The sequence below is a fragment of the Monodon monoceros genome, unplaced genomic scaffold (assembly GCF_005190385.1).
Source record: "Monodon monoceros isolate NGI ecotype Baffin Bay Population unplaced genomic scaffold, NGI_Narwhal_1 Super_Scaffold_16, whole genome shotgun sequence".
NCBI classification, from domain to species: domain Eukaryota; kingdom Metazoa; phylum Chordata; class Mammalia; order Artiodactyla; family Monodontidae; genus Monodon; species Monodon monoceros.
In genome coordinates, this window is record NW_021703772.1 from 50,472,901 (window position 1) to 50,485,818 (window position 12,918).

Here is a 12,918-nt window from a genome sequence, read left to right on the forward strand (position 1 = left end):
TGTGTGTGTGTGTGTGTGTGTGTGTGTGTGTGTGTGTGTGTGTGTCTCTCTCTCTGATAAGTCATTCTGAGAGAAGTGAGTAGCCATACAGAGAGGCCCACCTGGTAAGGAACTGAGGTCTCCTGACTATGCCATGAGTCAGCTTGGAACCAAATCTGCCAGCCTCAGTCTAACCTTCAGATGGCTGTAGTCCTTACCCACCCTGACTGCAACCTCATGAGAAAACCTGAGCCAGAACCACTCAGCTAAGCTGGTCTCAGAATCCTGAACACCAAAAACTGTGTGAGTTAATAAATGTTTGTTGTTTTAAGCTGCTAAGTTTTACGGTAATTTATTACTCAGAAATAGATAATACTCCTCACTTCAGACATTTTATTTTATTTATTTATTTTATTTTATTATTTTTTTTACTTCAGACATTTTAAAAGTTGACCATCTACATGTCTGTTTTCTCTACTAGTTCATAATGTTCATAAAAAACACCTATTTAAATCCAATACTCAACACCTATTTAAATCCAAAGAAATAATACAAGTTACACTATAAAGTTAGTGACAAAATACAAAAGGAAGTACTTGGGTATTCATGGTATATTACAGGGAGAAAATGCTTTATGCAAAGTTTTGAAGGGTGACTTGGAGTTTGCTAAATGTTTTGAGGGGCAGGAAGAAATGATTACAATGCAGGAGCAAGAAAAAAATCTTGTGTAAAGGCATAGGAGTGAAAGAACATATTTTCAGTGATCTACAAGTAGTGGAGCTAAGATTATTTGGAGGGGCAGAGGTGGGAGATGAGGCTGGAAAAACAGGCAGAGGCAGAGAGTGAATGTACCCTATTAATTTAACAACTATTTACTGAGCTACTATGCACCAGCATCCTAGGTGCTGGAAATACAGTGGTGAGCAAGACGAAGTCATTGCTCCTATGCTAAGGAATCTGAAGTTTATTCTAAAAGAGATCAGGAGATTCAAGGCAAAAAAGTGACATGTGAATGTTCTAGGTATTCTAGGGTAATAAATCAGCAGATAAAACAAGTAATTAATTGTAAAGAGAAAATGCTATGAGACCATTATATTGGAGAATATTAAAGAAGATGAAGGAGATGATGGACCTGAAATAAGGCAGCGAGGGGGAATCTGAGAAATATTTCAGAGGAACAGAACTCCATTATTAAAACTTGGGTCATTTCCAGCACTTTCAGGAGGTGGCATAGTTTAGCGCGGCTGTAAGCATAGGCTTTGGAGTCAGACACATTTGGATACAAAATCTACCTTGACCAATTACTGGTTGTCATGGGCAAGTTACTTTATCTTTCTGAGCCTCAGTTTTCTCCCTTGCTGGGTTGTTGTGAAGATAAAGATGGATATGCACAATATGCAAATTCTTTTAGAAAAACATCTCATTTATAAAAAGTACTGAATAAACAGTAGTTACTGTTAAGTTTATCTTGTCAAGTCTTTGATCACAGAATTCCTTCAGTCTACAGGGCCTCACTTGTTTTTCTCTTATTTGCTTTGGGAAATTGAGTATTCAAATGTCATTTTAATTCAAAGATCACCTCCTGACCTATACTATGCAAAAGTCTCTTTATTTAATCTTGTAATTTATACATAATGACTATTACAATGTTTTTCATATTTTCTTATAAATCTCCCTCCTCTCACCCACCACTAGATGATATTTTAAGCTTCTTGAGAGCAGAGTCCATGTCTTATAATTTTGCATTCCTAACACCTAAAAGAGTGCTTGTCATGTAACAGGCATAGTTATCAATATCTGTTATTTACTAACTGTGTTATAGTCAGTAGTTTATGTCTCTCTTTTGCTACATTTGACCTTTTTTAGGACAGGGACGATGATGTATTCCAAACCCTAGGAATTGGAACTGTACTTTCATGATGCAGGGCGAAAGTCCCAAACAAGGTGAAATGCAGAAATATAAATTCAAGAGAGATAACAAAGCAGTTAATGGAGATGTCTGGTCATCTAGTGTTTGAAAAATCCAAAACAATGTCTAGAAATTGCCCCTAATGATTGAGATGCTGCTACATTTGGCATACTGAAATGGAAACTAGGTGTTTCTTATTTTTGTCAACAAGACAAACCCTGAAATTCCTTACTAGCCTGACAAGTCATCAGAGCTCTTACTGAAACAGTGATCAAAATACTGGGGAGAAAAAAGGGATTTATTTTAAACAGTAAAGAAAATAAAACAACTATATTTAATTCAAAATATCCTTCCCCACAAGAAACAAATTTACTAATAAGTGAGAACAAAGTTATTTTTCATAATCATGTCCATATAAAACAAGGTTAAAAAGTAGAATTAAGAATTACTATTTGAAAATTGAGAAATTTTTATCACTTTTTCCCTTCTTACCATGATGAATTTCAAATTCCTTAGTTCCTTGTCCTTTAAATACTGCTAGACATGGCTGAAAAACATAGAGATTACTACAGATGTCTGGTGCAGAGGAACAGTCAAACTTGCCAACCTAAAGTATAAAGAGAAGGTTTAATCCGTTGAAAATAAAATCTTACCCATTCAGTTAAATATTCATAAGGATAATCCAAAAATGACATTGCATAACAACACAGCTTCTAAACAGAAGTTAATGGACCATGAAAGTAAGACAGAACTAATTAATTTACATTTAACACTGAAACTAAATTTAGTTATTAAAAAAAAATGCCTCCTAGAGATTTCAAAAACCTGAGAGGAAATTTCCAAGAAAATATTAAGTTGTTTAAGAAACCACCCTTCTAAAAATGTAGAGAATATTTATATAATCGTGGGGTGGGGGAAAGAGAGAACGTCTTAAGAGAGACCCTACAAGCAGAAATAATAAAGAAAAAGGTTCACATTTTCATACGGTATGGAAAAAAAATCCAGTGGGCAAATGATAAACCAAATATTTGTAGCATTTAAGACAAAGGATCTATTAAGAAATAAAAATATGAACATCCTATCAGGAGAAAGAAAATGGGCCAGAGACACACATGGAAAATAAAGTAGAAAGCAAATAAATGAAAATAAGTATTATTAACAAATCACTTTTGGCCTATCAGGACAGTGCTAATTATAAAGAATGATAATACCAGGGCTGGCACTGGTATAGAGAAATGGTCACTTACATGCTGTCAGTAAGAATATAAACTGATATAAACTTCCTGGAAGACTCTGGTAATGAGGATAAAAAACTTTGAAGAAAATATATAACCTGGGTTCAAAAAATTCCTCATACTGCATTTTTGCAGTATATCTTTTTGATATAAAAATGGAAACAAAGTCACCAGTAAAAGAGGATTTGTCAAACAATCATGGTGTAACCATACAGTGAAATACTGCTTGGTCTTTAGGACGATGACTGATACATTTACATATACACACACACATATACACATATATATTACACTGGTATGTGGAAAAATTTATATCACTAAATGGAAAATTTTACAAAAGAATTTAGTGAATCTAATTTGATTAAAAAGCATACATATAAATTTACATGTATGTCTATTACAATGGCCATTACAATATGCATATATGTGCACACACATACATATGCCCACACTTAAAAAGCTTGAAAGGTTATAACAGTAAATTCTTAGTAGGTTTATTAACAGTGGAGAAAATGTGGATAATTTTTAGGCATCTACTTTAATTCATTTTAGTGCTTATTTATATATGCTAATTTAAAATAATGAATATGAAATTACTTACATAAAGAAATAAGAATTTAAAAAAGGGAAAGATATCCTATTCTATAGTATGCATTCCAGAAAAACTATCATACAGATTTATCACATACCAACTACCCAAAAGAAATGAAGGTTAACCTTTTTTGGATATCATTTTAACTTTTAATACAAAAAAGAAAACGCAACAGAAGAACAAAGGCATTTAGGGGTTTCTTAACCTAGAATTTCAAATAAACATTTTTATGTTATTTAAAACATAACTTTATGTACTAAATTAAGAAGAGAGCACGTAAGCAGAAGGCTAGGCAGAACACACTTTTCTTACTTGAATATGTTCATTTTTAAGTAGAGTTTTTAGCTTCTTCAACTCAGGATCATTTGAATTTTCATTTTTTCCAAAATGAAAAAATAAGAGCCACCGATGATGAGCCAAACGATCCTTAAAAGTGATTAAAGAAGAAAGTGATAAAGGAAAAGAAACATGAGAGATGGGAAATCCTAAGAGTTCTATCAATAATTTCTATTTCTTTGACTTAATTTTAACTATCCTACCCATTATTTCAAAATATTGTCTAAAATTCAGACCCAGTCATATTCTTATTTTGTAGTTTATTTGTAATAATGCTATATAAATCAATTATATAATATTACACAAAGAAAAGAGTCACTAAATCATAAAATCTTAAAGACGATGACTGTGCCAGGAAAAAGTATGATTTCAACAACACAGAGCCAAAAAGCTGAAAGGTGGGGAAGTCAGATTTCTTCAGGTTTAACAAAAAGTTTGGTAGGGATGTAGACTTAGAACACTCTGGGATCAAAAAGTAGAAAAAATAATTGATTCTACTACAAACTGAATATTTCTAAAGTTGCCTCTTAATTCTCAGTGAACAATACAGATAGTTCTGTAAGCGAGAACTAAGAGTTCCAGATCAGATCCAAAGTTGCTTTGTGATCAAAATCTTGCCTTTCCTGGTGCACCTCCTGCAGCCTACCTTCAGGACTAGTTAGGTTTCCAAAACTACAGATCCACATTGAAGCTGCAACGCCAGCAACCCTGGCATTAGATTTCAACCTAGAACCAACTGATATATATATAAGTCCTTTGAAACTGCTACTTCTTCTCCAAAATGAATAAAACAAACGCTGATTTTAAAATGTTAAGTTCTGAAATGTTACCAACATTTAATACTATTTATTATTAAAAAAAATTACCTCTAGTGTGTTTGCCGAAAGTAGTTCAAAATCTGGAAGGTTATGCATTATTTCCAAATATATTTCTTTAGCATCCAATGAATTAAGAAACTAGAAGTAAGAGAATCGTAATCTTTTTAATCAACGTTCACTTATTTTAGTATCTTAGTTTTTCAGTTTTCAGAGAAAGAACTTTTAAGGAAAGTAATCATAGAAGTTACACAGTTTTTAAGCTAATTATCCTAAATGTTGTCCTTTTCCAAAAAAAAGAAAAGGACAGTATATCATATTGTGGCAATTATTAAACTGGGTTGTTTCTTTAAAAAACAGTGATGTAAAATAAATTTCATTATTAGGTGTTTCATTACCTGGAATTTTCTATTAACTATGCTGCATATTCTACGATAATCCTCAAAATAACCTGGAGTGACCTCTGGCTCACTGGGAAAAAGCTATGGTATGTTCAGTTTAATTTTAATGCTAACATGTTTTACAGAATGCCAATGCTTTACAAATTCTTGCTAGAACACTAGAATATTTGGTGATCTAAGATGCTTCATACCCCAATCAATAATTAATAGGAATTAAGAAAAACTTATTGGAAAACTGGAATGGACTTTATTATAGAGATTTTTAGAAATAATGTACCAAAACCAAACCACTTAGGAGTTTTACAGAGTAAAATGTATATATATAAAAGATATATTTTAAATTAAATATATTTTAGATCTAGGTCTCTTATTTAAAACAAAACAACTGAAATAGACACATCTTGATTCTAACAAACCTTCTTTATTTCTGTCCATATTTTATCCTCAGCATATTTTTCTCATAGAGCTCTCTTTGCTCTTCTAATTCTCATGGAAGCAGCTGCTATTACAGAGTGCAGCAATAGTTACATCAAGAAAATGTATACAGGGGTTGATGAAACAGTTTGTTGTATATCTTTAATTATAATAAACTATTTGAAATTCATATATTACTTGAAAGATCTAAAACTCCATTAAAAACCTGTAGGAACTACCACTGTATTCACAGTTTAATTGTGTTTGACATGAGAATAATCAATAGAAACAATGTCTATAACGTAAGTACAGAAAACTCAATTTTCAGCTTAAAAAAAAAATCTATAGCATATTCCCAAAAAATCTATGAAATAACTTGTTACCAAAGGGCTTAAAAGGCCAAAACAGAAGACTTTCATGTCTCAGTACTATAAGCTCATTCACTTTAGTCACATTCATGAAGATTTTACTAAAAATACTCCCATAACAGCTTACATAAATATGTAAGTTACAAATCCAGTAGAACCTCTTATAAACCTGTTTGTTTTAGAGTAAAATTTGGCTGTTACATCTAGAAGGGTACTGTCCGGCCTCTGAATTTCACCTGCCAGACATATTTAGCTGGCATAGTGTTTTACATTTTTTAAAACCTGAATGCTTTTAGGAGGGACAGGGACTGCTAATTCGTCACTCTGTGTTGCCACGTTTCTAATATCACTCATTTATGTTTCCTAAGATCATATCTGAGCTTGCTGTTTTATATCAAAAATTAAAATACAGAAAAGAACACTAAAGGTAGTCTGTCTTATATCAGTCTGTTTTTCTTTGTGGGTTCTCTAGGGACCTATCCGATATGCCAGTATTTGTCTCAGCTCCTTGACTATCTTGAACCTCAGTTTCCTCATTTATAAAATTAGGAATTAGGAATGTGAACCACACCAGTAGATTGCCAAACTGAGTCTACACCAGAATCTAACAGGGTGCTTTAAAAAAACAGATACCAGATTCCATCTAAACCTACCAATGATCTATATTTTAACATTAGAAAATATACAAATAAATGGAAACCAATAAATATTCATTTAACCTAAGCATGTATTCCATACCTTTGGGTTTTTAAAACTGTAATGGTTTATGCCAGTTTAAAAATAATCCTTATAGCTTAACTTTATAAACGGAAATGTTAAACAGAATCCCAGAAATTAAATATTCTAAATAATTAAGTGTCCTATAATCAGATGATATAAACTCGTTCCTTGTTTTGCTCATTGTTTACAAAATGATGTATTTGAATACGTGTGTGTGTAAAGAAATTAAAGTGATTCATACCAAAATACCACTTTTCTCTTTGTTATTTAAAGTGGCTCCAGGAGGAAAATATGCAGTAGTGCTTGTTGTAATGTCCAAACTTTTACAAAGGTTGTCCTGGGTGGCACAGTCCATCCATCCTACATTAACAAGACCATCCTAAAATGGAAAGAAACAAAAAATCGTGTTGTAAGTGGAAGAATAAGTTAAAAGGATTTATATCTAGCAAAAACACAACTTTCCTACTATTAATTAAACTTTTAAAAAGAACACTCAAAAAATGATGCAGATTTGAATAACATGATTAATAAATCTAAGCTAATATATATAAAAATTACACCTTACATAGGAAACATTTTCAAGCATACACAGAACATTAACAGTCTTCGTAAGTGGCAAACTCCCAAACCATAAGGCAGCTTCAATATTGTTAAAGTATCAACAACACACAGACTGCACTCCCTGACCATAATATGATGAGACTAAATAAGTAAAATAACAAAACGACAAAAAATAATGTTTAGAAATGACAAAAACACTAATATATAACTTTCTGGTTAAAGAGGAACTCTAATGGAATACTTAGAAGTGAATGATAACGAAAACACCACATGTTAAAATGTATTGAACACAGCTAATTAATTAGAAAGAAACTTACAGCTATGAATACATTTATCAGAAAACAAGAAAGATTACAAATAAGTGAGATAAATGTTTAAGAAACCACCAAAGAAAATATTTGGAATCAGTTTTTAAATGTGTTTCTTAACATGGTGATACAATTTTACAAAGTAATTGATGCTTACCAACATCCCACTTAACCTGAGACGTGTCTGTGAAGTCAAACAATCTGGTGGGGGAAAAAAAACTTATGAGGCAATTTCAGCTTAAGTCTGTACTTTCATTAGCTGTTCCCCCAAACCATCATGTTGATTCTTAGGCAATTAATTGGGCTGTGCTGGTAAATACTGAGACTTTTATTTACTAGGTAGACATAGAGGTCAATGTCTCATTCTTCTCCCTCCCGTCCCCTTTTCTCTCCTTACCCCTCCCTTCCCTCTCCTTATTCTTTTATTCTCTCCCCTTAGTTTCTAGGATTTCCAGCTAAAAAAAAAAGAAGGAATTCCCTCTCAAGTACCTCTTTAGGAACAATTATGCTCAAATGTCTCCTCCTATCAACAGTCCCCTTTATCCAAGGGATCTCATGATTTGGGGTAATAAAATGTAATGCCTATTTGATAAATAACAATATGTGCAGAATCCTTAAAATACAATACAATCTTAGAATAGCTTCTTCACCGTTTTTATGTAAGTCCTATAAATATGAATGCTACCATACAATGAGACAGATTTAGAAGAAAGGGAGATGCAGCATCACAGAGCTCACAGGGATAGGTGAAATCAATCTACCTATGGTAAAAGTAAAATAATGTCAGAAAGCTTTAAAAGTTTTCCTTATGTGTGGAATGGAGAGAAACATGTGCATTAGGCCAAAATGAGGGAAAACCCCTCAATGACAGACTAAGTTTAAGGGTGATTTTTGCTGCAAGGCAATACATTCCTAAGATGGGCCTTACCCCATGAGGTGAGTGGCTGATTTTATCTGCAAGGCAATACCTTTCCAACACAGCAGCATAAAGGCTGAGAGGTGAAGTATGGGGAAAAGATCCATGTTGGGATTAAACATATGAAAATGCATTCATTAATTAGGATATTTTCTAACACTAGGACCAATTTTTAACCAATCTTATTGCTTGAATACAGTTTATGTTTGTGTAGGGTACTGAACTTCCAACTTAATTTACTAGGGAAAAGGGTCCTAGAAACAGAAAGTTATCATCTTCAAATATATATATATACTTTTTTTTTTTTTTAAAGTTGCAGCACATGACATGTGGGATCTTAGTTCCCCAACCAGGGATTGAACCTGTGTCCCCTGCATTGGGAGTGTGGAGTCTTAACCACTGGACCACCAGGGAAGTCCCCCAAATATATACTTTTATGAGGCAAACATGTACATTTTTGAAATGAATACATATGAGGGAAAGGCAGTAACTGCAAAAAATTATTATTTTGTGAGGGTTGTTATCTGTCAACAACTAATTATTTTTTTGAAGTGTCAAAAACATTTATAGCTATCTGATGGTATAATTTACCATAAGTATAATTAAGCTGAAAAATTTGCCCATTGAATGTAAACCATATGATACTTTAAGAAATTAATAACTGTAGAGGAGAGATCAAGATGGTGGAGTAGGAAGACATGGAGCTCATCTCCCCTGACAACATACCAAAAATACATCTACATGTGGAACAATTCTCATGGAAAACTAACTGGAAAATGGCAGAACTCCTACACAACCAAGGCTGCAAGAAAGATTTCCATATAACCAGGTAGGATGGAAAAGGCATAGGGTTGGGACCCCCACCTGAGATGGATCTGAAAGGAAGAGAAGGTCCCCGTGGGCAGACCCTCAATGTGGGGAGCAAGTGGGTTGAACTTGGACATTCCAGTCCTGGGGTCCTGCAAGGAGGAGACAAGCACCCTTGGCTGCCAGAACTGCTGGGACAGACGAAGGGCTAGAGAAGCTTAGACTCTACTCATGAGGAGTACGCATGTGCTGGTTTACCAAAAATCAGGGCGGAGAGAGCTTTGCACTGGCAGCTGCCACTTGGCCACACTCCCCAATCCGAGCTGGTTGAACATCCCGGCCCCGCTCACTCCATACCACAGCCTGGTGCTAGATTTGAGCCAACCAAGCCCTAGGAGAAGACTTGGTCTAGCTATGCAGAGACAGACTGGGGTCCTGGGATGTGATCTGGGTGGAGTGGAAGTGGCCACTGTCAGCACTTGCTCAGGCAGTGTTGCAGGAGCACCCCGCAGTTTGCCTCCCAGTGGAGCCAATGCTCTGGCTCCACCCACTCCACACAGCAGCTTAGCTTTGGAGCTGGGGCAGACAGGTCTGGGAGAAGACTGCCATGGGGTCAGCCCAGCGCTCTGGTGGTAGCACAGCCACCTCAATTCCTGCAGCCACTACACCCCAACCCCCAGCCCCAGCCTAGTGAATGTCCCAGCCTCACCCACTCCACACCACAACCTTGCACTAGGTCTGGGGTAAACAGAAGAAGGGATGAGACCTTGGGCTGGTTCCGACTGGAGCCTCAGATGCCTACAGAGGTGGTGTACTGGTCCTTTGTGAGCACATGGGCCTCACTTGCTTCAGCAATCACCTCCTTTGGGGGCAGGGCACCACTCAAGGGGAATGGAGCCTGATTGAGCCCGACCCACAGGGCATTTACTCCAACAGCTGGGGAGCAGGCCCTGTCCCTGACAGGGCGGCAACAGCTATGCAGCAAAGAGGAAGTCCCACCTCACACCCTGCACAGTCTTTAGATCCCTCAAAACCAACCAAACCCCCATCTAGGTGATAACGACCAGCATACCCCGAAGAAAGACACGGCTGGTGTCCATCATACACACAGAGTCTACACAGGGATGCTACCACATAAAAACACCCCTTTAAGACCATAATAGATAATCGTTTCTCCTATATTCAGAGACAGAGACTGTTAAGTAAAATGAAAAGGCAGAGGAAATACTCCCAATTAAAAGGGCAAGAAAAATCCCCTGAAACAAATAATGAAACAGAGCTCACCAGTCTATCAGACGCCAAGTTCAAAAAGGTGGTTATAAAAACGCTAAATGAATTAAGAAAGATCAATATAAATGCATATCACTGTAACAAGGAACTAGAAACTACAAAGATGAACAAATCAAAAATAGATAAATAATTCAATTTCTAAGATAAAAAGAAATCTAGAAGCAAGGTACAGCTAACTAAATGACACAGAAGAATGAATAAGTAAGCTGGAAGACAGAATAATAGAAATCGCCCAATCAGAAGAGCAAAGACAAGTGAAAAAAAAAAATGAAAGGAACTTACAAGATCTATAAAATAATATAAAATGTGCCAACCTATGCATAATAGGGGTTTGAAAAGGAGAAGAGAGAAGGGGATCAAAAACTTATCTGAAGAAACTATGGCTGAAAATTTGCCAAACCTAAAGAAGGAAACAGATATCCAGATACAAGCAGCACAAAGGATCCTAAACAAGATGAACCTGAGCAGATCCACAAGCTATATCATAATTAAGATGGCAAAACTTAAAGACAAAAAGAGCATCCTAAAGGCAGTGAGAGAAAAAGAGTTAATTACAAGGGAACCCCCATAAGGCTATCAGCTGACTTGCAGGCCAGAAGGGAGTGGCATAATATACTAAAAGTTCTGAAAGGAAAAAACCTGCAACCTAGGATACTCTATACAGCAAGATTATCATTTAGAATAGAAGGAGAGATAAAGAGTTTCTCAGACAAGCAAAAACTAAAAAGATTCAGTAATACTAAACCTATCCTAAAAGAAATATTGAAGGGTCTTCTCTAAATGGAAAAGGAGCAAGACACTATAGGAAAGAGAAAATCAAAATAGGCAAGGCAAATATATAGTAAGAATTGAAGATCACTTAAATAAACTAGTATGTAGACTAAACAGTCAAAAAAATTGTAAAAGTGACTCTATAATAAAAATAAAAGGATAAGTTTAAACATGTAAGATAGGATATCAAAATTGCCAAGTACCAGGGAGGGGAATAAAAAATGTACATCTTTTAGAATGTGTTTGAATTGAATGACTATCAGTTTACATCAAGTAGATAGTTATGGGTCAACACACCTGAATTCCATGGTAACCACAAATCAAAAACATAAAATAGATTCACAAAGACCAAAAAGAAAGGAAGTCATGCATACAACAAAAGAAAATCATCAGACCAAAAGAAAAAACAAAAAAAATAAACAAACTACAAAACAACTGGAAAACAAGGATTACAATGGTAATAAATACAAACCTATCAACTACTTTAAATGTCAACAGACTAAATGCTTTGATCAAAAGACTGGCTGATTGTAAAGAAAAACAAGAACCTGAAATATACTGTCTACAAGACACTTACTTCAGGATAAAAGACACACACAAACTGAAAGTGAGGAGAAGGAAAATGATATTTCAGGCAAATGGGAATGACAAGAAAGTGGGGGTAGCAATATTCATATCAAACAAAGTAGACTTTAAGACAAAGGCCATAAAAAAAGACAAAGAAGGGCATTATATAATGATAAAGGAATCAATACAAGAAGAGGATATTATACTCATTAACACCTATGCACCTAATATAGCAGTACATAAATATATAAAGCAAATACTAAAAGACATAAAGGGAAAAACTGACAAAAATACAGTAATAGATTTAACACTCCACTGACATCAATGGACAGATCATCCAGACAGAAAATCAAGAAGAAAACAGTGGTTTTAAATGATACAACAGACCAGTTGGACTTAATAGATTTCTACAGAATACTACATCCCCTGAAAACCCCAGAATACACATTCTTTTCAAGTGCACATGGAATGTTCTATAGGACAGACCACACGCTAGGTCATAAGACAAGCCTCAACAAATTTAAGAGGATAGAAGTTATTTCAAGCATCTTTTCTGACCACAATGATATGAAATCAGAAATTAACTATGGAAAGAAAAACAGAGAAAGAACAAACATGTGGAGGCTGAACAACATGCTACTAAGAAACAAATGGGTCAAAGATGGAATCAAAGAAGAAAGTATAAAATACCTTGAGATTAAGGAAAATGAGAACACATTACAAAATCTCTGGCATGCAGCAAAAGCAATTCTTAGGGGGAAATCCACAGCGATACAGGCCTAACTCAAGAAACAAGAAAAATTTCAAATGAACAATCTCACCAACCACCTAAAAGGATTAGTAAAAGAAAAAGTGCGAAGTCAGCAGAAGCAAGGAAATAATAAAGATCAGAGAGAAATAAAATAGATCAGGGAAAAAAATAGCAACAG

The 12,918-nt window shown here is 34.9% G+C and overlaps 1 protein-coding gene across 1 annotated transcript in view; it reads right to left on the reverse strand.

Moving 5' to 3' along the window:
* DNAJC10 (DnaJ heat shock protein family (Hsp40) member C10) overlaps window positions 1-12,918 on the reverse strand; it is a 60,171-nt gene that overhangs the window by 18,775 nt on the left and 28,478 nt on the right. The window contains exons 10-14 of the mRNA XM_029225466.1: window positions 7,796-7,839; window positions 7,011-7,148; window positions 4,918-5,007; window positions 4,028-4,141; window positions 2,381-2,495 (exon numbers count right to left, since the gene is read on the reverse strand). Coding sequence (XP_029081299.1) covers window positions 2,381-2,495; window positions 4,028-4,141; window positions 4,918-5,007; window positions 7,011-7,148; window positions 7,796-7,839 — 501 coding nt within the window. The remainder of the gene's footprint in view (window positions 1-2,380; window positions 2,496-4,027; window positions 4,142-4,917; window positions 5,008-7,010; window positions 7,149-7,795; window positions 7,840-12,918) is intronic.